Genomic DNA, 27,777 nt, shown 5'->3' with positions numbered 1-27,777 from the left:
TGAGACAGAGGCTCACTCTGTCACCCAGGCTGGAGTCTAGTGGTGCGATCTCATCTTACTGCAACCTCTGCCTCCTGGGGTCAAGTGATTCTCCTGCCCAGCCTCGCAAGTAGCTGGGATTGCAGGCGCTTGCCACCATGCCCAACTAATTTTTTGTATTTTTAGTAGAGATGGGGTTTCACCATGTTAGCCAGGATGGTCTTGATCGCCTGACCTTGTGATCCATCTGCCGCAGCTTTCCAAAGTGCTGGGGTTACAGGCATGAGCTACCGTGCCCAGCCAAAAGGTTCTTTTCAAAATATGACTGCTCATTGACAGTGCACCTAGTCAACAAGAGCTCTGATGGAGATGTACAAGATGAGTGTTGTTTTCATGCCTGCTAACACAACCTGCATTCTACAGCACATGGATCAGGGAGTAATTTTGACATTCAAGTCTTATTTTTTAAGAAATACATTTTGTAAGGCTACAGCTGCCATAGATGGTGATTCCTCTGATAGATCTAGGCAAATTAAGTAGAAATCCTTTCCTTCTGGAAAGGAGTCACCATTTTAGATTCCATGAAGAACATTTGTGATTCATGGGAGGGGGTTGAAATAGCAACATGAACAGGAGTTTGGAAGAAATGGATTCCAGCCCTCATGGATGACTTTGAGGGGTTCAGGGCTTCAGTGGAGGAGGGAACTGCAGATGCGGTGGAAATAGCAAGAGAACTAGAATTAGAAATGGAGCCTAAGATGTGACTGAATTGCTGCAACCTCATGATCAAACTTGAATGGATGAGGGGTTGCTTCTTATGATGAGCAAAGAAAGTGGTTTCTTGAGATGGAAACTACTCTTGGTGAAGATGATGTGAATATTGTTGAAATGACAACAAAGGATTTAGAATATTCCATAAACTGAGTTGATAAAGCAGTGGCTGGGTTTGAGAGGATCCACTCACATTTTTTAAGAAGTTCTGTGGGTAAAAATCTATCAAACAGCATTGCATGATACAGAAAAATCTTGTGTTAATGAAAGAGTCAATCAGCGTAGCCAATTTCATTGTTTTCCTATTTTAACAAATTGCCACAGTCACCCCAACCTTCAGTAACCACAACCCTGATCAGTCTAGCAGCCATCAATACCAAGGCAAGACTCTCTACCAGCAAAAACATTACAACTCCCTGAAAGCTCAGATAATCGTTAGCATGTTTTGGCAATAAAGTATTTTTTAATTAAGATATGTACATTTTTTGAGACATAGAGCTATTACATACTTAATGATATAAACATAACTTTTATATTCACTGGAAAACCAAACAAATTATGCGACTTGCTTAATTACAATATTCGCTCTTTTTGTCATATTTGCCTTTTTTTTCTATTTTTGAGACAGTCTCACTCCAGGCTGGAGTACAGTGGCATAATCTCAGCTCACTGCAACCTCCACCTTCTGGGTTCAAGCAATTCTCATGCCTCAGCCTCCTGAGTAGCTGGAATTACAGGCATGTGCCACTACACCTGGCTAATTTTTTTTTTTTTTTCGTACTTTTAGTAGAGACAGGGTTTCACGATCGTGGCCAGGCTGGTCTCAAAGTCCTGACCTCAGGTGATCCACCTTCCTCAGCCTCCCAGAGTGCTAGGATTACAAGCGTGAGCCACCGCACCTGGTCTGTTTTTACTTTCTTATGGTGGTCTGGAACCAAACCTGCGTTATCTTCAAAGTACGCCCATATATTGATCTTGCATTGTGCAGTCTTGCTGAATGTGTATGTTTTTATACCTTTACAATTTTTTTTATTGTACGCATATATTATCTACTCACAACAATGGTGATGTAAAAATCTCAGGTAGGCATTTATCCCGTAGGAAGCCTGCCCCCCACACCCCCACCGGGATTTACCCAAGGGAGGTAGGGTAGGGGAGCATTACCCCATCTTAAGCTTTTTGGGAGCAGCAGTAGGAATCTCTGTCTCCCATAGGCTGGGATAGAACACCACCTAGCGCATCTTAGCCTCCTTAAACAACTTTATTGACAGAATGCAGGAAGAAGTGAAGCAGGGGTGAGCAAGCAACCAGCACCTCCTTCCTCTGAAGAGCCTGCTGCCGGCAGGTTTCCCTGTTGTCTAAGCCATGATCTGCCGTACTGGAGCATTTACTTGCTCATTCTGGTTTTGCACTGTGGGGAGAGAGAAGACAGCTAATCTTTCTTCCCCAAGACAGCCTTTCAGATAGATGTTGACAGCCAGAATGGCAGACGTACTTGGAAGGGCTTCGTAAACTCAAGGAGAATAGAAATGCTTGTTGCTTTTTTTATCATCTTGGCTTTTAATCTTGTGCTATCCCCTGCCACAAATCTCCTCTATGGATCCCACATCCTTTCTCCAAGCCAGCAGGTTCTTCAGGGCCTCTCTAGTTTTCCTCTTAGAAACTTTACTAAGTGGGGCCAGGCGTGGTGGCTCACACCTGTAGTCCCAGCACTTTGGGAGGCCAAGGCAGGTAGATCACTTGAGGTCAGGGGTTCGAGACTAGCCTGGCCAACGTGGTGCAACCCCATCCAATAAAAATACAAAAATTAGCCGGGCATGGTGGTGGGTGCCTGTAATCCCAGCTACTCGGGAGGCCAAGGCAGGAGAATCACTTGAACCCGGGAGGTGGAGGTTGCAGTAAGCCGAGATCATGCCGCCTCACTCCAGCCTGGGTGACTGTGAGACTTCATCTCAAAAAAAAAAAATTAAAACCCTCAAGCTTTGGCCTGCGTAGGTGTCTCTTTCGGACAGCACCCGGGTCAGTCTTAGCTGACTTCTAGCGTTTCATGTGGCCCTTCAAACCATGCTTTGCTGTTGAAAACATTCTACAGCCAGACTTTGAGTAAGACAAAACTACCCTATCATATCCCTGCAGCTTTGTTGATTTTTATTGGCCTATGGTCCGACAGAGCTCATCGATTTGAAAATTCTTTTAATGGCCTGTGTTTATTTCTGAATCATTAGCTTGTAAACTCCCGGGGTATACAGGCTAGTGGATTGTTCTTGAGTATGCCATTGTCACTGTGGTCTTAAATGTTGCTTAGGGGCCGGGCGCAGTGGCTCACGCCTGGAATGCCAGCACTTTGGGAGGCCGAGGCAGGCGGATCACGAGGTCAGGAGATTGAGACCATTCTGGCTAACACGGTGAAACCCTGACTTTACTTAAAAAATACAAAAAAAATAGCCGGGTGTGGTGGTGGGTGCCCGTAGTCCCAGCTACTCGGGAGGCTGAGGCAGGAGAATGGTGTGAACCCAGGAGGCAGAGCTTGCAGTGAGCCGAGATCATGCCACTGCACTCCAGCCTAGGCAACAGAGCAAGACTCCATCTCAAAAAAAAATATATATATATGTTGCTTAGGGTCCTGGTCCTCCAGGACTTTCCACATCTTGGCTTCCTGCTTGGTTTTATCATGATGGGGAATAACCTATGGTGTGGTCGAAAGAAAGGTGCTGACTTTGGATTTATTATTGAAGGTTAGTGATGTTGACCTGGTTCCTATCCAGACAGTGTCCAGTGTCAGATACTTGATGTAGGAGGTTCCCACATTTATAATCACAACAGCTCAACAAGGAGGGAGTTACTACCCTCACTTAATAGACAAAGAGACCAAGGCTTCAGTGTGTATGTGTGTGTGTGTATATATGGTTTTTTTTTTTTTTTGAGACGGAGTCTCACTTTGTTGCCCAGGCTGGAGTGCAGTGGCATAGTGTCTTGGGTCACTGCAACCTCCACCTTCTGGGTTCAAGCAATTCTCCTGCCTCAGCCTCCCGAGTAACTGGGACTACAGGTGCCCACCACCACACCCGGCTAATTTTTTTGTATTTTTTTAGTAAAGTCAGGGTTTCACCATGTTAGCCAGGATGGTCTCAATCTCCTGAGCTCATGATCCGCCTGCCTCGGCCTCCCAAAGTGCTGGGATTCCAGGCATGAGCCACCGCGCCCGGCCAAAGACTTCAGCATTTAAGTAACCTGCCTCCCAGTCACCCAGCCAGTGTGTGCTGGAACTAGGATTCAAACCGAAGTCTGTCTTTCCATCAAACCACATGCTCTTTCCATTGACCACGTGGCCCCCAGCCCCAGTGTGCAATGATGGATGTTATATCCCTAGGAGGGGCCAAGGGCCAGGTTCCAAGTAACTTGGTGGGTTTCTGCATCTGAGAAGTGAAGCTGGTGAGACAGCAGTTCCTTCACTGTTTTCCAAGGGCTGCCACTGGTTTGATCTTCACAGCAACCAAGATGTATCACCCCCCTTCGCAGATGAAAAAACTGAGGCTCAGATAGGTTAATTCAATGGCACAGGCAGAGCACCTGTTTTATGTTGGAGCTGGAAATCAAACCCTGGTGTGCCAACAGCATGCCCATGCTCTTGGCTGTGTGTGGCGTGGACTTGCCTACCACACGGGCATGGCCAGGCCCCTGTGGTACACTGGAGAGATGAGCCTTTTTTATTTCAAAATACACAGCACTTCTTGGCCGGGCACAGTGGCTCATGCCGGTAATCCCAGCACTTCAGGAGGCTGAGGCGGGTAGATCACTTGAGCTCAGGAGGGAGCCACTGTGCCCGGCACTGTATGTTAATCTCTTAGAGATACGGCCAACTCTTGAGATCTGTAACCATCAGCTTTTACTAGATTATGCTGCAGTAACAAACAAACTGCTACAAATCTCAGTGGCCTGTGGCAACCAGAGATCATTTCTTGTTCATATTTCATGTTGGCTGGGGATTGGCTGTGACTGTGCCCCAGCCCTGTGGGTGATCCGCATTTTAGGATCTCAGTAGAGGAAGCAGGTCCTATAAGGTCCTCACAGCAGAGGGAGGGAGCACACTGGCTCTTAGATCTTAACGCTCAGATAAGACACCATCACTTAGATACCATTGACTAAAGCATTTCATGTGGCCACACCTGACATCACTGGGGAGGGAAAGCACCCAGGAGGAAGTTGCTGTTACACCACAAGTCACGTGGCAGTGGGCAGAGATGTGTGACGCCTCCTCCAAGGAGCCTGGATGGTAGTTGGGAGTGGCAGCAGCATATTCCGTGTGACTCCGGGAACCCACAGCACAGCCCCGCTGGCACTCGCGTGGTTGGGCAATTTCTCACCGCTTCCATAGCTCAGAGACCTGGTGGATTTCTATGAACTCATTTTCCAAACCTAGTTTTTATACTATCATAAGCAGGTACTGATTGAGAGCTAGATTAAAATACCTTCCTATGGACATTTGTCTTTATCTTATTTTATTTGAGACAGGGTCTCACTGTCACCCAGCTAGAGTGCAGTGGTGCAATCATAGCTCATTGCAGCCTTGACCTCCTGGGCTCAAGGGATCCTCCCAAGGAGCTGGGACTACAGGCATGCACCACCACACCCACTCAGCTAATTTTTTATTTTTTGTAGAGACAGGATCTTGCTACATTGCCCAGGTTGATCTCGAACTCCTGTGCTCAAACGATCCTCCCACCTCGGCCTCCCAAAGTGCTGGGATTATAGGCGTGAGCCATTGTACCTATACATTTGTCTTCAAATGTAACGCTTAGCTGGGCACGGTGGCTCATGCCTGTAATCCCAGCACTTTGGGAGGCCGAGGCTGGTGGATCACTTGAGGTCAGGAGTTCGAGACCAGCCTGGCCAACATGGTGAAAACTGTCTCTACAAAAATACAAAAATTAGCTGGTCATGGTGGCAGGTGCCTGTAATCCCAGCTACTCGGGAGGCTGAGGCAGGAGAATCGCTTGAACCCAGGAGGGGAGGTTGCAGTGAGCCGAGATCGCACCATTGCACTCCAGCCTGGGTGACAGAGCGAGACTCCTTCTCAAAATAAAAAAATAAATAAATAAAAGAAACACTAAAAAAAAAAAAAAAAAAAAAAAAAAAAAAAACCTCAACCTTATGAAAGTGATGTTGCTGAACACATAACCGTGGAATCCAGTAGCAGCCATTAGGGCAGATGTGCGGGTTACCGCAGGAAGACAGCTGGAGAGCGCTGTTGGGTGTGTACAGTAGAGAAAGACACCTCCCAGGAGCTACTAGCAGCCAAGTGACTGTCATCACATCTCACAGCACACCAAACAAATGCTTACTACACAGATAACTCTTTACATATTAAGTATTTCTTTTTCTTTTTTTTTTTTTTTTGAGACGGAGTCTGACTGTCGCCCAGGCTGGAGTGCAATGGTGCGATCTCGGCTCACTGCAACCTCCTCCTCCCAGGTTCAAGCGATTCTCATGCCTCAGCCTTCTGAGAAGCTGGGATTACAGGTGCCTGCCACCACATCCAGCTAATTTTTTTAGTTTTAGTAGAGACAGGGTTTCACCATGTTGGCCAGGCTGATCTCGAACCCCTGACCTCAAGTGATCCACCCACTTTGGCCTCCCAAAGTGCTGGGATTACAGGCGTGAGCCACCATGCCCAGTCAAGAACTCTTTACATATCGAGCATTTTCATAAATATTTATACCTGGATTCCTGAACCATTGGGTCACATCTGCAGACCATGCAGTTGGCCATTGCAGAAGATATTAAAAGCATATTAAACACCCACTGTGTGCCCGTGCTCGGGAGGAAAGACAGTTGACGCTACAGCTTAGTTTTCCAGGAATTCAGGATCCCTGAATCAGTCAGCCTTATCTGTCATCCTAAAACTCCAGGACAGCCCCAGGTGGTGGTGGGAGTGGCCGTGGCTGGGAGATGGATCTGCTCTGAGCCTGGGGATCAGGGTAGCATTCCTGGGAGGCGCCTTCCAGGCGGAGGGGAAATTGCTCATGTGTTCTGGGAATTGGGAGTGACTGGGTGTGGCAGGAGTGTGAAGCATGGCAGGAGGTGAGCCTGAAAAAGAGGCTGATCCCTCAGAGCAGGACAGGTTTTACCCAAGGCCGCAGGCCAGTGTCTAACCGTCTCTAGATCCATCCCAGTTTAGCTTCTTCTAAATGGTTTTGTGTCTGTGCGATAGTGTGTGTGAAATGGGGTTTTGTTATGTTGCCCAGGTTGGTCTTGAACTCCTGGGCTCAAGCGATCCTCCCACCTTGGCCTCCCAAAGTGCCGGGATTACAGGCATGAGCAACGGTGCTGGCTCTAAATTGTTTTAAGGGCATGGTACCTACCTCAAGCTAACATGCACGCAGGCACAGCAAGCCGGAACCCTAGCCTAGGATCCTCTCTTCAGCAATCCTTGCCTTAAGACCTCGCCTCAGACGTTTGCTCATTCAGATCCCTCCCCTTCTCAGAGGCAGCTGTGTTACCAAGCCCTGGCTTGCACCTCCAAGGCACGCAATGGACGGGCTGGGCTCCCTGCAGGATGGCCGCGAGGGGATGGGGGGCCAGCATGAGCATGAAGATGAGCAGGATATTGTCCGTTCCTCTCTCCCTCCCACAGGTGCTCTTCCTGGCCAGTAGTCATGTGGACACCTGGGGGGAAGCTGTCGTGTGTGGCAGTCACTGTGTTGTGTCTGGTACTGGGGCCCTGGCCAGGGTAGGTCAGTGACTCGTCCAACCCCAGGAGGCCGCTGCTGTCTCCTCGAGCAGATGAGGTGGGGCTGGCATTCAAAGCTCTGGCTCCCTCCCCCGCTCCAGACTCAGAGCAGCCCAGGAACCCAGCTCCAGGTCTGGAGGAAGTTGTGTGTGCATTGGGTCTCACAGCATAGATGGGTTTTGAGTGGACGGAGAGGCTAGCAAAGGGTGTTTCGAGTAAGCAAAGCATGGAACTAGGAGGTCACCGGCTGCAGCAGGGAAGTCACACGAAGGGACAACCCGCCACCGACTGGGTGAGCTGCAGAGGGAGGATGGACCGAACTCCAACTTCAGGGTCATTCTGGTTTTCTTTTTAAGACAGAGTCTCGCTTGGTCATCCAGGCTGCAGTGCAGTGGCTCAATCATAGCTCACTCCAGCCTTGAACCCCTGGGCCCAAGTGATCCTCCCACCTCCCCGTCCAAGTAGCTGGGACTGCAGGCGTGTACCACCGTGCCTGGCTAATTTGTATTTCATAGAGATAGAGTCTCACTCTGCTGCCCAAACTGGTCTTGAATTCCAAGGCTCAAGCCCTCCTCCCACCTCGGTTTCCCAAAGTGCTGGGATTACAGGTGCTTGCCACCATGCCCAGCTCATTTTTATTTTTGGTAGAGAGAGGGTCTCACTCTGCTGCCCAGGCTGGTCTTGAAATCCTGCCTCCATTTCCTAAATTGTTGGGATTACAGGCATGAGCCACCACGCCCAGCCTTGAGGCCCATTCTTGTCTATGCGGCTGAGGGGACTTCATCGTTTAGAAAAGGATCTTTTAAGTAGTCTGTTTTAAGGAACCTCATGGTCTGTTTGCATACTGAATTAATTAAACTCATCAGCCTGACTGTGTTCCTCAGGACTGGGCTGGAATTTCCCTGTGTTAGTGGAGGAGGGCACGCAGAGAGGACTGAGAGTCATGGTCCCTGTGATACAGCTCCAATGAGTGGAGGAACACTAGGGTTTTTGGTTTTTATGCTGGTTTAGATAAAACGACACGGACACACATGGAGTGGTTGTTTTTTGTTTGTTTGTTTTGTTCTGAGATGGAGTCTCGCTCTGTCACCAGGCTGGAGTGCAGTGGCGTGATCTCGGCTCACTGCAACCTCCGCCTCCTGGGTTCAAGCGATTTTCCTGCCTCAGCCTCCTGAGTAGCTGGCATTACAGGCACCTACCACCATGCCCGGCTAATTTTTGTATTTTTAGTAGAGATAGGGTTTCACCATGTTGGCCAGGCTGGTCTCGAACTCCTGACCTCAGGTGATCCACCCGCTTTGGCCTCCCAAAGTGCTGGGATTACAGGTGTGAGCCACCGCTCCCGGGTCAGTGGAGTGGTTTTAAAACCCCCGTGTCCATGGGGCTGGGTCCTTCTGCTTGCTGTAGGGGAGAATCTGCTGTGGCCCTGTTCCAGCTTCTGGTGGTTTCCTGGTCATCTTCCTCTTATAGATCATCAACCCAGTCTCTCCTTCATCTCCCTGTAACATCCTACCTGTCTACGTGTCTGTCTCTGTGTCTAGCTTTCTCCTTATTGGATCCTACTGGACGAGGGCCCAGGCTAATGACCTTGCCTTACCTTGATCACCGGCAGAGACCCTAGCTCCAAATAAGGTCACCTTCACAGGTATTGGGAGTCAGGACTTCATCGTCTTTCGAGAGACACAGTTCAGCCCGTTACAGCCCCGAAGTGTGCCGTGTAAATTACCAAACCCCACATCCCCGGGAATAACCCAAATGGGAGACCGGAGAACAGAGTTCAGGATCCTTCCAGATCCCAGCCCTTGCCTCCAGGAGACGCAGCCACCCGGTACCCTCAGTTGGAATACCTGGGAAGTGAGGGGCCCTCCCTAGGCAGATCCTAAGCCAGAAAGAGAAGCCTCTGTGTGGCCGTTCAGCGGTACGGACAGCAGCCAGGGCATCTGCCCAGCTTTCTGGACGGACTCTGCTACCCACCTGCCTCTCCTAGAACTGAGCCCCAGGGAGTGTTCCAATTCATCTGGAGAAGCAACTCTAAATCCATTGCTTACTCCAGGCATCTATAATATGCGGGCTTAGGTACAGTTGAAACAGTGCCATTTAGACAGTTCCCAAAATTTGTAATAGATATTGAGAAAGGTACATGATACGACAGGGAAAGAAAGCACAACGCACAATCTTACGTATAGGCTGATTTCAAGTAAGTACATACACACGTGCGTTTTAAGCAGCTTGATTGAGATATAATTCACATACCATATAATTCACCCATTTAAAGTCTGGAGTTCATTGACTTTTAGGATATTCACAAAGTTGTACGGCTGTCACCACAAACAATTGTAAAACATTTTCATCACCCCAGAAGGAAATCCCACACCGGTCAGTTGGCATCCACCAGCCCCTCCTTCCCATCACCCCCAGTCCAAGACCACTCTTATATATAATACGTCTCTCTTTTGTTTGTCTGTGTGTCTGCATTTCATGTAACTCTTTTTTTTTCTTTCTTTTCTTTTTTTTTTTTTTTTTTTTGAGGTAGAGTCTTGCTCTGTTACCAGACTGGACTGCAGTGGTGCCATCTCAGCTCACTGCAACCTCCACCTCCTGGGTACGAGCGAAGCAATTCTCCTGCCTCAGCCTCCTGAGTAGCTGGGATTACAGGTGCACGCCACCATGTCCGACTAATTTTTGTATTTTTAGTAGAGATGGAGTTTCATCACCTTGGCCACCCTGGTCTCAAACTCTTGACCACGTGATCCGTCCACCTTGGCCTCACAAAGTGCTGGGATTACAGGCGTGAGCCACTGTGCCTGACTGAAACCCTTTTTTTTTTTAAATATAATTAGAAAAAAATATTAGAAATAAAGACTTGACAGTTTGACTCCTGCCTGTGAGTGGCAGATTTTAATTATACTTTTAAGTTTTTTTCTATATTTTTGATATTTTTCTGATCACACAATAAGCATGAGTTGCTAATAATGGGGAAGGGGGTTATTTTAAAAACAAAGGGCGGTCTTGTCATATTAATAGTCCTTGTAAGCAAGGCATGGTGGCTCATATCTGTAATCTCGCCTGACCCCCGAGGTCAGGAGTTCAAGACCAGCCTGGCCAACATGACGAAACCCCGTCTCCACTAAAAATATAAAAAATATTAGCTGGGCGTGGTAGCGCACTCCTGTAGTCTCAGCTAGTTGGGAAGCTGAGGCAGGAGAATCGTTTGAACCCGGGAGGCGGAGGCTGCAGTGAGCTGAGATTGCACCACTGCACTCCAGCCTGGGCAACAGAGCTAGCCTCCGTCTCAAACAAAAAGTCCTTGTAGATTGTTCTGAAACTCTGCTTAACACCAAATTCCCAACCTTGTTTTTTGTTTTTGTTTTTATTTGAGACAGGGTCTCACTGTGTTGCCCAGGCTGGAGTGCAGTTGTGTGAACACAGCTTACTGCAGCCTCAAACTCCTAGGCTCAGGCAGTCCTCCCACCTCAGCCTCCCAAGTAGCTGGTATTACAGGTGCATTGCCACCCTGCCCAGCTAATGTTTTTTGTCAAATTTTGAAATTTTAATTTGTAGATATCTCATTATTTTGCCCAGGCTGGTCTTGAACTCCTGGGCTCAAGCCATGTTCCTGTCCCTGGCTCCCAAAGTGCTGTGATTACAGGCGTGAGCCACCACACCTGGCCCAGAATCACAGCCTTATCTTATCGGGTTGAGGGGGGTCGAAATGTGTCTGAGTTCCAAAGAATTGACTTCAAATTTGAATCTTGGTGCACAGCTTGTTAGAAGGTGGAAATGCTTGCATTGCACTAGGCTGCTATGCGTTCAGTTTTCTAGGCCCAGCTCCCACTAGCCATCATCCCCCAGTTCTGAGCACCCCACATCCTTAATCAGGAGACCTCTTTCAGCTCTTAACAAACTGCCCGGTGGCTCAGGTGAGAGGCCCTATAATTAAACCACATCCTTTGCCTCTGTAATAACATCGGAGACAGCATAGTTCTAGGAGGGGACAGACGGAATATATAATTTCCTGTCCTTTGCCTGAGCCAGTATGACATTGGTACATGTGCAATCTTGCATGTTTCGGCTGTAAAATGCAATCTGTTGTCTCAGCAAGTGTGTAGGTAAGCTGAATATTCTACCAGGTTGGTCCAACCATGGCAGGCTCTTTGCATATGCGTCCAGCATAGTTGATGAACAGACGTCTACACTAGGGGAAACTGGCTCAGCTAGTCAGTTCACAAAACAAACCAATCCTGGCCACTGTCGCAAAACCTCGCCAGTTGCCTAATCTGGAATCCCGGGCACCGTCCTCGATTCACCTTGTTCTTCTGGGCCTCACGTCAACTGTGTGTGTCGCTGATCTCTCCATCCGCCCTCTCCTCCCCAACACCCCCAACCACTGCCCAGTGCATCTCACTCGGATGAAGGCAGTGACGTCCGACGGGTCTCTTCCTCCCTGCCCCCTCCTGTGCTCTTTCCACCCTGACCACTGCCCAGGTGATGAGGGTCTCCCTGCACCATGTACCCTTGTGCCCCTCAAAATCTCACCCCACTTGCTTGTCCACCTGCATCACCCACAGCTCCCGCACATGTATCCGCATTCCTACCTGGCAGACTCTTGCAGGTCCCCTATGCCCCATGGTGTGTTGTAGCAGTGTTGGTGGACTCAATCTGGAATGGAGCACAAGTTGACATGCAAATAAGTGTCTTAAAACAGAACACACAGGCCAGATGGCCGGATGCGGTGGCTCACGCCTGTAATCCCAGCACTTTGGGAGGCTGAGGCGGGCAGATCACCTGAGGTCAGGAGTTGAAGACTAGCCTGGCCAACATGATGAAACCTCATATTTACTAAAAATACAAAACTTAGCTGGGCATGGTGGTGGGCACCTATAATTCCAGCTACTTAGGGGACTGAGGCATGAGAATTGCTTGAACCTGGAAGCCAAAAGTTGCAGTGAGCTGAGATCGTGCCACTGCACTCCAGCCTGGGCAACAGAGCAAGATTCTGTCTCAAAAAAAAAAAAAAAAAAAAAAATTAATGAAATTCTTTGCTCCCGGGATTTGAATGTGTTTGTGCATTTACATGCAGTGTCTTACCCGTCCACCTGGGTGAAATGCTTTTAAAGACTCTGCTCTAAGGTCACGACTTTACTGCCTGAAGGTCTGTTCTCCATGTCCCCAGGGATTTAATTACTTGTTAATTACATACCTGTCTCCCTCCTAGACCCTGAGCTCCTGGGGATAGGAACTGTCTCTTCCTGCCCACCTCTGATCCTCAGCAGTGTCTAGCACATGGCCAGCTCTTAAGTCAGTACTTGGAGAAGAAAAAAGACCAGGAAGGGCGTGCCAGACCATTCTGTATGGAAGATCCACCCAGTGTTCCCTGCTGTATAGTGAATGGCTCCATACTCTCAAATCTCTGCCTCTCCCTCGTTTACCTTCATGAACAGGGTACTGTTGTGTTTGCAGGCATTTCCTCTAAGAGGTTGAAGCCCAGTTGTCAAGCATCTGTGCGGAGGAATCAGACTTCCCCCTGCTACGGGAATTCACTAGATGTGTAATGCTTTGTAAATTACCTCTTGACAAATATTGAGCTCTTTGTTTTTCTTTCTTTCTTTCCTTCCCTTTCAGATTGATGCACTGAGTAAAAGAAGCAAGGAAGCTGAAGCAGCTTTCTTGAATGTCTACAAAAGATTGATTGACGTCCCAGGTAAGCCCCGGCACTAATGGCCCACCACTTGGGGGCGTTGTGTCTGGTGAGTCGGTGGGTTTTGGGCCCATTCTTCTTGGCTTTCCTAAGGAAAATAAATATGCCATCAGTGGCAACTTCCCCCAAGAAACCAGGGAGTGCAGGACACATGAATTCTCCACAACCCAGACTTTGGGCATGAAAGGAAATTGGATGTACTTGTTGAAGTACTCATGTAATCTCTAGGGGATGACTTTGTAAAAGCAGAGACCCAAATCTCTGAGGCTACAGCATAAAACACTACGCGTACTGCAGAGAAGATGCAAACCCGATATGTGTGTGCTGTGCAGAAGTCCCTCGTACTTTAAGACTTTAGGAATGGCCCTACTAAGACACCTGGAGTGTCCCGCTCCCCCTGCCAGGTCATCCAAGATCAGTGGCCCCTGGACAAGCCCTTCACTTAAGGGTTATGGGCAGAGGTAACTGATAATCCTTGCAGCTACAACCAAGTATATAAGTTGTTTCTTTTATTATTTTTTTCTAATTTTATATATTTATTTTTGAGACAGGGTCTCAGTCTGTCGCCCAGGCTGGAGTGCAGTGGCGCAATCTCTGCTCACTGCCACCTGTACCTCCCGGGCTCAAGCGATCCTCCCACCTCAACCTCCCAAGTGGCTGGGAGGTGCGTGCAACCACACTCAGCTAATTTTTGTGTTTTTTGTACAGATGAGGTCTAACTGTATTGCCCAGGCTGGTCTCGAACTCCTGGGCTCAAGCGGTCCTCCCACCTCAGCCTCCTAAAGTGCTGTGAGGTTATAGGCAGGAGCCACCACACCCGGCCCTGTTTCTTCTTTTAGAGGGATTGAAGAATTAAAATTTAAATAATGTTTGTGAGGCATTCTGAGAAATGATGGCTTCCGATTATTTATTTTGGAAAAGTCAGAAGGCATGCAGAGTGCCTTGAACTCTCTGGTGCTGTTTGTGGGTCCTCCATTGCCTTAGAATCTTGAGTAAGGTGATGGACATAACCATGTGGGGCCCAGCTCAGCTCTGGAGAGATGCTTATCAGATAATTAGGAAAGTCACTTGTTGCCTTTCTCCGCCAAGCAAGGAATTGGAATTACCACCACCCTCCCCTCCCCACCCATTACAGTTGCGCACTTGCCCTTGTTAGCAATTCTCTGAATATCATTGACGTCATTAGAGCTACATTAACAGAGCGAGGCAGACTCAGGTCTCCTTTGTACCTGTACTTGTGTTCTAATTCAGGTCCACCACGGGCTTTGCTGTCCCCTCTTGGAGCTGGGATTAATAGAGGTCACACCAAACACTTCGGACAGGGAGTTGGGAGACCCAGATTCTCCTTCCCTGGATGACATTCGTTTTCCTCTCTGAACTTCAGTGTTTTCATCTGTAAAATGGAACAGGGTCAGGGAACAGCCTAACCATAGAGAATGGTTTGCTTTGTTCTAAACTTTTGCTGTCTTGGGAGCTTATCTAGTTATTAGCTCCAAATTCTAGCCTTTTGGTTTTCTATGAGAGTTTGTATCTGACTAGGAGTTCCTTGAAGAGCCTGACTGAGCCTCACGAAGAGGCTCCTTCACAGTAAAATGGATCAGTGTTACCGCTGGAGGGTGTCCAGGTTCTTGGTGTTTTGAGCAATGAATTGGACAAAATGCGCAAAGCTAGGAAAGAATGAAGCAACAAAAGCAGATACTTACTGAAAATGAAAGTACACTCCACAGGGTGGGAGTGGGCTGAGCAGCCGCTCAAGGGCCCAGATACAGATTTTCTTGGGTCCAAATAACTTCTGGAGGTTTCCCATTGGCCAATTGGTGTTCACCCCATGTAAATGAAGTGCTGGCCCACAATCAGTCTGATCAGTTGCAGAAAGCAACCAACCAGAGGCTGAAGTGAAGTTACAAAGGTCACACTCCTGTGCAAACATCTTGATTGGTTGTGGAAAGAAAGCAATCAGAGGCTAAAGTGAAGTTACAAAGTTGCACTTCTATGCAAACGAAGACTTGGCCCTGCAATCAGTCTGATTGGTTGCAACCAATCAGAGGCTGAAGTTACAAAGTTTCACTTATATGCAAACATCTGATTGGTTGCAGAAGGCAACCAATTTCCCATCTGCAGGGCAGAAAAGATTGGGGTTTGCAAAGGAAGTAGCCGGTGGTCCTTTTGTTACTTAGGCGTGGAAAGTGGGGGTTTTCCCTTCGATTTAGTTCTAGGAAGTCAGGGTGAATCGGCCTTCGGTTCCCTACCTGCAGACCCTATTCTTCTGCCTCAAGAGCACTGTCCCTCGGGCATCAGCAGCCTGGTGGGTTGGGCATCGCTGGCATTTTCTTGTGCGTAAGGTAGTGGCTGAGAATTTTCTCTCTGGACTATGTCATGTCCTTACTGACAGAGGGATAAAGAATTTACAGAAAAAGCGTGACCTGGGCTTTGAGAAATTTCATTTTGTGTTTCGAAAGAGTTCATTCTCTGACTTTTTGTTGGTTCCTTGGGCTCAGGAAGGTTCTGCCCCGTTCTATTCCCAGAAGTTCTTGCTACCACTTCTGGGAGCAGGATCCCAGAAGGGAGTGTTTTCCAGCTGAGAACCTTGTCCAGTTGGTGACTTAGTCGAAAGAAGACTGGCTCACTTCATCTTTGCCAGAGACCCAAAGACTCTTTAGCTGCTGTTTTCTAAATAATATGTAATCTCTTTTCTTTCTTTCTTTCTTTCTTTCTTTCTTTTTTTTTTTTTTTTTCTGAGACAGAGTCCCGCTCTGTCACACAGGCTGGAGCGCAGTGGTGCAATCTTGGCTCACTGCAACCTCCACCTCCCGGGTTCAAGCAATTCTCCTGCCTCAGCCTCCCACATAGCTGTGATTACAGGTGCCCGTCACCACACCCAGCTAATTTTTGTACTTTAGTAGAGACGGGGTTTCACCATGTTGGCCAGGCTGGTCTCGAGCTCCTGACCTCAGGGGATACGCCTGCCTCAGCCTCCCAAAGTGCTAGGATTGTAGGTGTGAGCCACCGCGCCCCACCTAGCTGCTGTTTTCTAAATAACCTGTAATCTCTTTTCCAAAAGTCAAATTTGCACCTCAGTTTTTCCCTAGTGAAATTTTCCAACTGGGCAGCCACTTTAAAACATTGCTCGGTTTCTTTCTCCGCAGTTACGTTCTGTGTGAATTTCCCGTAGAAAAAAAGACCGTTTTTCTCATCAATGTTTCCTCTTTACCTGAGCCGACCTTGTCCATGTACATGTGCAAATTTTATAGAATTTCGATCACAGCATAGGTATTCTGCCTTTCTCGCTTAATGTTATGATTCTTATTATTACCGTAAGCATTTTCCTATATTGGTGCTATTCTTCACAATTTTTATTTCTGGCCAGAGAATTGAAGTTTGCAGTTTAAATTGATGAATGGCGGGAGCAAAGAATGTTTGATGTCTTCTGTAATACTAAAAGTCAATCAAAATACATCTACATTCCACATAGATCACTTTCACCCACCGCCTCCCAGGTATTTCTTACAAATGCTGTGATCTGCCAGATCTAACAAGTTACTTGCAAAGCAGGAATGGTGCTCAGAGCACTCTCCCTGTGTTTTGAAGTCTGATTATTGCTCAGATGCAATCATTCTGTGGCTGAGGCTTACAGGAAGGGCCCGGTCAATAGCAATGATGCATTTACTGACAGTCACTCAGTCGGGGGAGTCAGGATGCCTTAACTGTCTGCATACTTCAGGCCTTAATCCAGTGGAACCCAGAAACATTAGTAGGGTGCAGTAAGTTCTGCTAGTTGCAAGAGACAGCAACTCACACTGTCACAGGAAAAAGGAGGAAGCCCTTGGGAATAATGCAACAGGCATTCCAGCTATGTGCCGCACAGCCCTGCTCCTGGATCACAGGGCAAGCCGCCAAGCTGGCCCCAGGAGCAGCGGAGCCAACCCAGGAGTGACAGGCACTTGACCAAACCAGCTCCCACCTGCTTCCCCTTTCTGAAGTTTTATTTATTTGTGCATTTCCTCATTGCTTATCTCTGGGTCTCATTAGAGTGACAGCTCCGTGAGGATAGGGCTTTGCATTGTGGCTCTTTGCCCAGAGCCTGGCATGCAGCAGGTGGGGCATACTGAATGACTGAAGGAGTCAATGGACCCAAATTCCCACCACTCTCACTGGGTCCTCAGCAGCAGAGTTCACCAAGGGTTGCATTGGTGACTCTTAGAGCTTTGTCCATGGTCCAGGTCTCACTCCTGAGTGCCAGGCTGCATATCCAACTGCCGCCTGGACTTTCCCATTGGGATGACTGGCGGGCACCCACCCGATGTGTCTGGCAGAAGCCGTCTTCTTACTGCCTGCCTTCTTTTGGTGGGTAGCATCACCTCCCACCTTGCTGCTCATGTTCTGAGCTTTTTGCTTTTCCTGAGACGGGGTCTCACTCTGCCACCCAGGCTGGAGTGTGATGGTATGATCTCAGCACACTGCAACCTCTGCCTTCTGGGTTCAAGCAGTTCTCATGCCTCAGCCTCCCAAGTAGCTGGGATTACAGGCATGCGCCACCACACCTGGCTAATTTTTGTATTTTTAGTAGAGATGAGGTTTCACCATGTTGGCCAGGCTGGTCTCAAACTCCTGACCTCAGATGATCCACTCGCCTCGGCCCCCGAAAGTGCTGGGATTACAGGCGTGAGCCACCATTCCTGGCCTGTGTTCTGAGCATCTTGTCACCAACTCTGGCCATCCGACCTCTAGGATGTGTCTCAAATCCTGCCACTTCCCTTCACCCCAACTCCTGCCCTACAGTCTGCAGTTCACATTGATGTGAGTCTAAGTGCTTGTAGGGCGGCCAGACTCTTCCTGGCTAATCGCCACCAACCCCTCTGGATTAACCTGTTGAGATGCCGCTTCCTGACAGAGGCCTTCCTGGCCTCCCCAGCAGGTTTAGGGGACCCTTCCTGTGCACACACACACCCTGGCCTGGGACCCTGCCCTTCAGTCCATCGTAATTCCATGGTAACTGTTTGGCCAAGAGACTGGTTCAGTATAGTTTTGTTGCTAATTATTTCCTTTGTGTCCACCCCAGTGCCTGCCATGTGGAAGAAACTCCATAAATATTGCTAAACGAATGCAGAAATTAATGAATCAAATTATTTCTTCAAAATGCTGAGTGTTTTTTGGTCTCAGGCTCCTACTGTTCCCAGTGAATCACCCTTCCGAGGTTGAAGCTTCCCAGTGAGGGCGAGCACTGCAGAGCGCTAAGACAAGTCAATTGCAGGAGAACAGAATGTATCTTTTATTGAGTTGTAGCAGTTTAATAGCTCTCTGAACTCTCATTTTACTTTCCTGTCACTCTATAAAGATTTACATGCCTGCATAGACATTTATACGGCACTTAGCATTCGGGGTTGCCCAAACCAGCACATGCGCATCTGAGGCCTTCGGCTTTGGGGCGGGTCCTTGGTGGCTGGGATCTGTGTTTGATTTACCACAGGTCCCATCAGCACCCCAAGCCCAGCACACAGGGTAGGATCTCCCTCCACCCCAGCTCATCCCCCACCATCCCCAACCGCCCACTTCTCCTTCGGTGTTCTGGCTCCTCCCGTGTTCTGGCTTCATCTTCCACCTTCTGTAATTTCCTTCACATTGAAGACACTAAGGCCGGGTGTGGTGGTTCACGCCTGTAACCCCAGCACTTTGGGAGGTCGAAGCAGGCAGATCACCTGAGATCAGGACTTTGTGACCAGCCTAGCCAACATGGTGAAACCTCGTCTCTACTAAAAAAATACAAGACATTAGCTGGACGTGGTGGCGGGCACCTGTAATCCCAGCTACTTGGGAGGCTGAGGCAGGACAGTCGGTTGAACCCGGGAGGTGGAGGTTGCAGTAAGCCAAGATTGTACTACTGCACTCCAGCCTGGGTGACAAAGCAAAACTGTCTAAAAAATAAATTAAATTAAAAAAAAAAAATAAAGATGGCCGGGCAGGGTGGCTCACACCTGTTATCCCAGCACTTTGGGAGGCTGAGGCAGTCAGATCACGAGGTCAGGAGATCAAGACCATCCTGGCTAACATGGTGAAAACCCATCTCTACTAAAAATACAAACAATTAGCTAGGCATGGTGGCGGGCGCCTGTGGTCTCAGCTACTCAGGAGGTTGAGGCAGGAGAATGGCGTGAACCCGGGAGGCGGAGCTTGCAGTGAGCCGAGATCGCGCCACTGCACTCCAGCCTGGGGGACAGAGCGGGACACCATCTCAAAAAATAAAAATAAAGACACCAAATAAGCATTTAGCGATACAGTAGCATTGAACCATCATGATCCTCATGCACCCTCTGAGCAGGTTTGATAGTTCAGACCTTGATGTTTCTGTTGTTTTCATTTGCCACCAGATTGCTTCTCATTCCTTAGTCAGTTTCATGAGTATTATCAGACTCATCTCCCTGGGTATTACTTGGGTCAGTGCCTGAGACCCCAGAACCCCTCATCCCCCCACCATACCCCCGGGGCATCAAGAACCAGGCTGAGCCCCAGGGATATAATAGCCAGCTCAGTTCCTGCCCTCGGACTAGAGAGCCTGGTGGGAATATGGGCATTAAAAAGTAATTGCAACCAGGTGCAGTGGCTCACACCTGCAATCCCAGCACTTTGGGAGGCTGAGGCAGCTGAATTACCTGAATTACTTGAGCCCAGGGGTTGAAGACCAGCCTGGGCAACACGGTAAAATCCGTCTCTACCAAACATACAAAAATTAGCTGGGCATGGTGGCGTACGCCTGTAGTCCCAGCTGCTCAGGAGGCTGCAGTGGGAGGATCACCTGAGCCCGGGAGGTCAAGGCTGCAATGAGCCGAGATCATGCCACTGCACTTCAGCCTGAGTGACAGAGTGGGACCCTGTCAAATTAAAAAAAAAAAAAAAAAAAAATTTAAAAATTTAAAAAAAGAAGAAAAAGTAATTGCACAAATAACAACTGAGTTTGAGGTGTGATAAGCAAAGCCCAACGGGCAATGAGATTATAGAATAAGGTGAATCAAGCAGGACAGAGGCAGCTGCCCTAAGGTGGCACCAACTGAGGCCAGGAGAAGAAGCCACAGGAGGCAGTTTTCTGACCAGAGAAAGCAGCAGCAGGGAGGAGCTGGGACGGGAAGAAGACTAGCAGATGGAGAGAATGTCGGGTCAATGGGGCTTAGTGCGCAGAAGAGGAAAAGGACCCAGGAGCAGCCAAGCCCTACAGCAGCCAGACGGAGACACTGAAATAGTCAGCGGGGCTGTGAATAATGACTCTGGGGATCAGGCACAGTGGCTCACTCCTGTAATCAGTGTACTTTGGGAGGCTGAGGCAGGAGGAGTATTTGAGGCCAGGAGTTCAAGACCAGCCTGGGCAACATAGCAAGACCCCCATCTCTTAAAAAAAAAAAAAAGATAAGTAAAATATGCAGCCTCTCTCTAGTTCGAGACCAGCCTAGCAACATAGCAAGACCGCCCCCATCTCTTTAAGAAAAAAAAAAAAAAAACACAAGTAAAATAGCCTCTGTCCCTTACTGTAATGAAACGAGAAATAAATGTCTCTGCTCTTAAAATGTGACACTCTCAGATAGCTGGGAATATTCTGGAATGACCGCTTCTAACAGGCTCTTCCAGCATAGCTGGAATTTTACTGAGTTCTGAGCAAAATTATGACAGTATGCATAATTCGTCAGTAATTAACCTTGTGTGGGTGACTTGCTCTTGCTTCTTGATACTTTTCATTTTTTTTCCTACAATAAGTATGTATTTATTTCTACAATGGTGGAGAGCATAAATTAGTAAAATATTCAAGTTGCAATCTTAGTTTCTGAATAGGCCTTATTAATGTATTGCAGATAAGAACTTAGTCAGGTAGTTGTAGGATAAAACACAAATGTGACTGTTCTGTTCCAGAAACATCTTAGTAATGGTTTTGGGGATTTTTGTTTGTTTTTTATATTTTAGCAGCGGGGTCTCTGTTGCCCAACCTGGAGTGCACTGGTACCATCATAGCTCACTTAACAGCCTCCTGGTTCAAGCGATCCTCCTGCCTCAGCCTCCTGAGTAGTGGGGACTACAGGCACATGCCACTTACACCTGGCTAATTTTTAATTTTTTTGTAGAGATGGAGTCTTGCTGTGTTGCCAAGGCTGGTCTCAAACTCCTAGGTTCAAGCAATCCTCCCGCTTCGGCCTCCCAAAGTGCTGAGATTACAGGCATGAGCCACCACACCCAGCCTAGTAATTGGTGTATTTTAAAGAGTTCCTAGGTAGAAGAAAAAGACTAGGCACTACAGAACCTCTCTGCTTTGGTTGCAAAGTTCACTGGAAGCATCTCTTTGCAAGTTGTCCTTGCCTCTGTCTCTGACCTGCTATCAGAACCGTATTTTACTGCTTGCTGAGATGCAGTTTAGTTCCTACGGACACAAACCCTTCACACATAAAGGCAGTGCCTGGAAGGGTTTATTTTAAGATTTAAATCTTAGGAAGCACATTACCAGTGATATAAAATATTCATTGACTCATGAAACACTGCTAGAAGTCGTTGTTTCGTGACTGACTTGTCTGCCTTTATTTCCATAGGTTAACTGGTCTGCCTTTGTGAAAAGTAGATGTAGGTTTTTCGGAAGTACTAAAAGAGAGCTGGCTGGAAAGAGTGCATTTGTAGGCCATTCCATTTTCAGAGCCTGCTCCCAAATGCCCATGCTCTGAGGTCCCCCCCACCGGGGGAAGTTTCATTTTGAATGTAGGAAAACCATCTCTCCTGGTGACTATCCTTGTCGGCCTAGCATCTGAGAATCTAGAAATAAAATGGAATGTCATCATTTTTGAGAACTGCTTTTTAATGCTCCTCCAGGAGAATAAAATAGCAATCTGGTTCTTGGTGCCTGCTACTTTCAAGTGAGGACACATTACAGGTTAAAATTAGAAAACACTGTTCTTTTATACTTCTTTCTCCGCTGCCTGCCCCTCACTCAAGGATCCCACATTAAGACTCCTGGAAAAAAAGGTGAAGAAATTGACCCGGCATGGTGGCTCACGCCTATAATCCCAGCACTTTGGGAGGCCGAGGCGGGCGGATCACCTGAGGTCAGGAGTTCAAGACCAGTGTGACAAACATGGTGAAACCCCGTCTCTACTAAAAAATAGAAAAATTGGCCTAGCATGGTGGCGTGCACCTATTATGTCAGCTACTTGGGATGCTGAGTCATGAGAATCACTTGAACCTGGGAGGCGGAAGTGCCACTGCACTCTAGCCTGGGCAACAGAGTGAGACTCTGAAAAAAAAAAAAGTGACAAAATCTTATTTCGTTAGAAATAGCCCCTGGTTTTCATGCCAAGACGTTCATCAATGTGCCACTTGGTAGCCTTCTCGATAGAAATGTGGCCGTTGCAGCCTGATTCTGTACGGTGACTCCAGTCCACATATTCCAGGTCTCCTGGTGTTGGCAAACAAGGCCTGGTACCCAGGGCCCCTCCGGAGAGCTCCCTGTAACTTCAGTAGTGGGAGACCTGCAGGATCCCTTTACAGATCCTCAGTTTGCCTTCAGAAAACATTTTCATTCTTGTGATTAAGAAGCAATCACAGGCCCCAAACAAAACAGGACAGAAAGAGGAACTGGGTCTGGAAGAACAAAGCCCTGTGGGTGGCGAATAATGTGCTGACTCCTGTCCAGGATACAGGTCCCTGGCCCCAAGCTGGTCCTGAAACAGCCTCGGGGGACGAGTCTATATGCTCTGTCCCAGTTTCACTCAGGCCCCGGCATTAGGGAAATTGGAAACCAGGCATGGAAGCAGCGTCCCTACCTTCCTCGGCCAGGTTCACAAACCTGGGGCCCAATCCGCCTCTCCATGTAGGACACTGTATGTTTGCAGGCTGAGGAATTAGCAGGCATGACAAGATGGGTGTTGGACCCAGCACCAGCAGATTTTGCCGGCTGCTGTCACTCCCAAGGCTTTCCCTTCTCCATCCATCCTCACCCGGTCCCTCGACATAGCACTAGAGGGAGAACACCCTGGATGTGACTTGGGGACTCCTCCTCGGTGTGCTTGTGTGGCGAGTGGAGAGGTGCGTCGTTTGTGCCCCGCTTTGCCGTGACCGGGGTGGTCCTGGCACGCCGGGTATCTAGACAGCTTTTCATCAGTCGCTCATCAGCATGCTAATTGCCGTATGACTAATTATGCCCTGAATTCCAGTTGATTTTCTTAATGAGACAGCTGGGTTAATTATGTAATCGTATGATTACATTAGCCTAGAGTGCCCTGGCGAAAAGTAGCGTCTGCCGCACTGTGATGTCATCGCGGGGACGGTGCTCACAAGGGGGACATTCATCCTCAGGCTGGTGGCAGGGGACGGCCCCCGTCACCCGCAGAGCACACTGTGCAAACATCGGCCTCGTGTCTATTAAGATTGGCCTTTTCAGCCCTCACAACCTGCAAGAAAAGCAGTTCACCAGCAGTCTCCTCGCCACCCTGCGCCCTCTCCACGCCCCCAGCCGAATCCCAAACCCGCCTGCAGCCCTCGGCAGCTCTTCTGACATCCAACCATGTGTCCTTTCTTCTCACAGGACCTCTCTGTACCAAGGCTGTTAGACTTTATCAGGGCATGCTAGCACTTCCTTTGCAGTGATCCTAAGAACTCAAAGCAAAATGTTTGCATTTAAGTCTCACAGCGACTTAGTTTACGATAACATATAAACAAGCCCTCGACTGGCCCCGACCTTAGATCCCGCTGCGCACCCCAGATATGCTGTTTCATTCCGTCTTTCTGCCCTGATCTCTAACATACATCATACTTACTAAGAAAATACATGACTGATACCTTCTGGTTTCTGGCCACTTCGCTACTCCCCATCACAGCAGAACTTCCCTGGAGGGTGACTACCTGCCGAATCCACTTCTTCACCTATTTACACTCTTCCTCCTTAGACTTCTGTGGCCTTCTCCTCTTCCTCTGCCAGGGCTCTAAATGTTGGAGTACGCCAGAACGTTATTCTTAGCCTTTTCATTTACATTCTCTCCCTAGGTGACTTCTAAAACTCCACATGACCAAAAGAGAATGATCAGTTCCCCCGACATGCTCCCAAGACAGTTCAGTGGCATCACCATTCACGCAGGTGCTTTGCCCACTGATGTGGTTTGGCTCTGTGTCCCCACCCAAATCTCGCCTCGAATTGTAATCCCCACATGTCGAGGGAGGGAAGTGATTGGATCATGGGGGCAGTTTTCCCCCGGCTGTTCTCATGATAGTGAGTTCTCATGAGATCCAATGGTTTTATAAGTGTTTGGAAGTTCCACCTTCACTCTTCTCTCTCCTGACGCTTTGTGAAGAAGGTGCTTGCTTCTCCTTTGCCTTCCACCATGATTGTAAGTTTCCTGAGGCCTCCCCAGCCATGTGGAACTGTGAGTCCATTAAACCTGTTTGCTTTATAAATTACTCAGTCTAAAGTATTTCTTTTTTTTTTTTTTGAGACAAGAGTCTCGCCATCGCCCAAACTGGAGTGCAGTGGCACAATCGCGGCTCGCTGCAACCTCCTCCTCCTGGGTTCAAGCAATTCTTCTGCCTCAGCCTCCCAAGTAGCTGGGATTACAGGTGCCTGCCCCCATGCCCAGTTAATTTTGTATTTTTAGTAGAGACAGAGTTTCACCATGTTGGCCAGGCTGATCTCAATCGCCTGACCTCAGGTGATCCACCCGCCTCAGCCTTCCGAAGTGTTGGGATTACAGGCATGAGCCACCGCGCCCGGCCCAGGTATTTCTTTATAGCAGTGTGAAAACAGACTAATACAGCCACAATGCACAAGTCAGCCTGGGTTCCCTTCTTTCTTTCACACCCAGTAGCCAGGCTGTTAGTTAGCCCTAGTGAGCCAGCAGCCTCCAGAATATATCCCAAATTCGGCCACCTACCCTTCAGCCACTGCCACCTAATCCAAGTCACCAGTCTCTGTCACCTCACTGCACTCACACCTCCACCTAACGTCCTTTGCACAGCAGGCAGACAGGTCTAAGTCAGTGGCCTCCAAACTACTTTTGCTTATGCACCGCAAGAGTAAAAAAGTTTGAATTGGGCCAGGCACGGTGACTTACGCCTGTAATCCCACCACTTTGGGAGGCCGAAGCAGGTGGATCACCTGAGGTCAGGAGTTTGAGACCAGTCTAGCCAACGTGGTGAAACCCCCTCTCTACTAAAAATACAAAAATTAGCTGGTGTAATAGCGAGCGCCTGTAATCCCAGCTACTCAGGAAGCTGAGGCAGGAGAATTACTTGAACCTAGGAGGTATAGTGAGCCAAGATTGCGCCACTGCAGTCCAGCCTGGGCAACAGAGTGAGACTCTGTCTAAAAATAAATACATACACACATACAATGAAATGCACTCATTTCAAGTGTGCAGTGTGATAGCGTGGCCACCTTCACAATCAAGATGTAGAACATTTCTGTCACGTCAAATTCCCTTCAGACCCCAGTACCCAGCAACTGCTGTTCTGCTCTCTCTTACTATCTAGTAGATTTGTCACTTCTGGAGTTGTGTAGAAGTGGAATCATTTGGTCTGTGGTCCTACATCCGGCCTCTTTCACTCAGCACAGTGTTTTGGGATTCATCTAAGTTGCTGGTATCATTAGTCCTTTCGTTTTTATTGATGAATGATATTCCACTGTGTGGATATATACCAATTTGTTTATCTAACAGGTATGTTGACAGACATTTTGTTGTTTGTGGCTATTATGAATCAATCTATAAACATTCATGGAGAGTTGTTACGTAGGCATATGTTTTCATTTCCCTTAGGCAAATACTTAGGATGAGGATCAGGGTACCTGTACATTTTACCTGATAAGAAATGCCAAGCTGCTTTTCAACGTAGATGCATCTTTTTTTATTAATTTTTTTCATTTTCTTTTCCTCAGGGTAGCAAAGTTACAGTTGTATTATTTTATCCCCGCATAAGAAATCGAGAGGAGTTCCAGTTGCTCCATGTCTTCTGTTTCATTGGTTATCGTCTGATTTTAGACATTCCTAGTGAATGCTTAATGTATTTCATTATGATTTTAGTTTGCATTTTCCTGATGACTAATGATGTGGAATATTTTTTCATGTGCATTTTTGCCTTCATAGATTTTTATTTATAAAGGTTTCAATCTCTTGCACATTTTAATTTTGGAAACAGGGTCTTGCTCTGTTGCCCAGGTTGGAGTGTAGTGATGAAGTCATAGCTCACTGCAGCCTCAGTCTTCCAGGCTCAAGCAGTCCTCCCACCTCAGTCTCTCAAGTAGCTGAGACTACAGGCATGTGCCACCACACCCAACTAATTTTTTACTTTTTCTAGACATGAGGTCTAGCTATGTTGCCCAGACCGGTCTCAAACTCCTGGACTCAAGCAGTCCTCCCACCTTGGCCTCACGAAGTGCTGGGATTATGGGCATAAGCCACTGTGCCTGGCTTCTATATACGTTTTAGATTCAGCTTGTCAGTTTTTACAAAGGAGCTTTCCGTGATTTTGATTACGATTCCACTGTATTTGTGGATCAATTTGAGGAAAATTGACAGCACTATTTATTCTTCCAGTCTAAACAATATATTTATTTAGTTCATCTTTAATTTCTCTGAGCAGTATTTTGCAGTTTTGATGTATAAGCCTGGCACAGATTATATTCAGTTTATTTCTAAGTTAAAGTCATGTTTTTCAATGCTATATTAAAGGGTATTTTCTTTTGTAAAAAATCTACAATATGTTTATTTTATTATTATTATTATTATTTTTAGTCTCGCTTCATCACCGAGGCTGGAGTGCAGTGATGCGATCTCAGCTCAGTGTAAACTCCGCCTCCCAGGTTCAAACAATTCTCCTGCCTAGTCTCCCGAGTAGCTGGGATTACAGGTGCCTGCCACCACACCCGGCTAATTTTTGTATTTTTAGTAGAGATGGGGTTTCAACATGTTGTCCAGGCTGGTCTCAAACTCCTGACCTCAAGGGATCTGCCCACCTCAGCCTCCCAAAGTGTTAGGATTACAAGTGTGCGAGATTAAAGTTTATTTTATTTGCAAATTTATTTTCCAATTGTTTGTTGCTTTTATGTAGAAATAGAATGAATTTCATATAATATTATTTTATATATTTTTTACATTTTAACAAATAATAAAATATATAAATATTTTATATATTTGGTATTTACTTAATTATCAGTCTGAATACTTTTCCCTAATGTTGGGTCCAATGCAAGGATGTCTGCTTTCTCTACTTCTAGTCAACATTAAATATAGGGAGCAAGTGCCAAAAAGAAAACAAAACGGCAAGAAAAATAAATATACAGCGTTATATATAATATATTTTATATTATATAATTTTTATATAATAATAATATAGGTAACCTCTTAATGCTCGCCTATTAGCTCTAGACATTTTTTTGAAGTTTTCTTGAATTGTCCATATATGCCCTTGAAGGCAATATATACTGTTGGTTTTTTTTTGTTTTTTTTTTGAGACAGAGTCTTGTTCTGTCACCCAGGCTGGAGTACAGTGGCGCAGTCTTGGCTCAGTGCAACCTCCGCCTCCTGGGTTCAAGCAGTTCCCTGCCTCAGCCTGCCAAGTAGCTGGGATTACAGGTGCCCGCCACCACACC

The 27,777-nt window shown here is 47.4% G+C and overlaps 1 protein-coding gene across 1 annotated transcript in view; it reads left to right on the top strand.

The window, feature by feature from the left end:
- CUX1 (cut-like homeobox 1) overlaps window positions 1-27,777 on the top strand; it is a 378,329-nt gene that overhangs the window by 163,785 nt on the left and 186,767 nt on the right. Inside the window, exon 4 of the mRNA XM_011985213.1 lies at window positions 13,103-13,181. Coding sequence (XP_011840603.1) covers window positions 13,103-13,181 — 79 coding nt within the window. The remainder of the gene's footprint in view (window positions 1-13,102; window positions 13,182-27,777) is intronic.

Source organism: Mandrillus leucophaeus, unplaced genomic scaffold (assembly GCF_000951045.1).
Source record: "Mandrillus leucophaeus isolate KB7577 unplaced genomic scaffold, Mleu.le_1.0 Scaffold280, whole genome shotgun sequence".
NCBI lineage: Eukaryota > Metazoa > Chordata > Mammalia > Primates > Cercopithecidae > Mandrillus > Mandrillus leucophaeus.
Note: the sequence above shows the minus strand (reverse complement) of the source record. Positions and strands in the feature narration are given on the sequence as shown.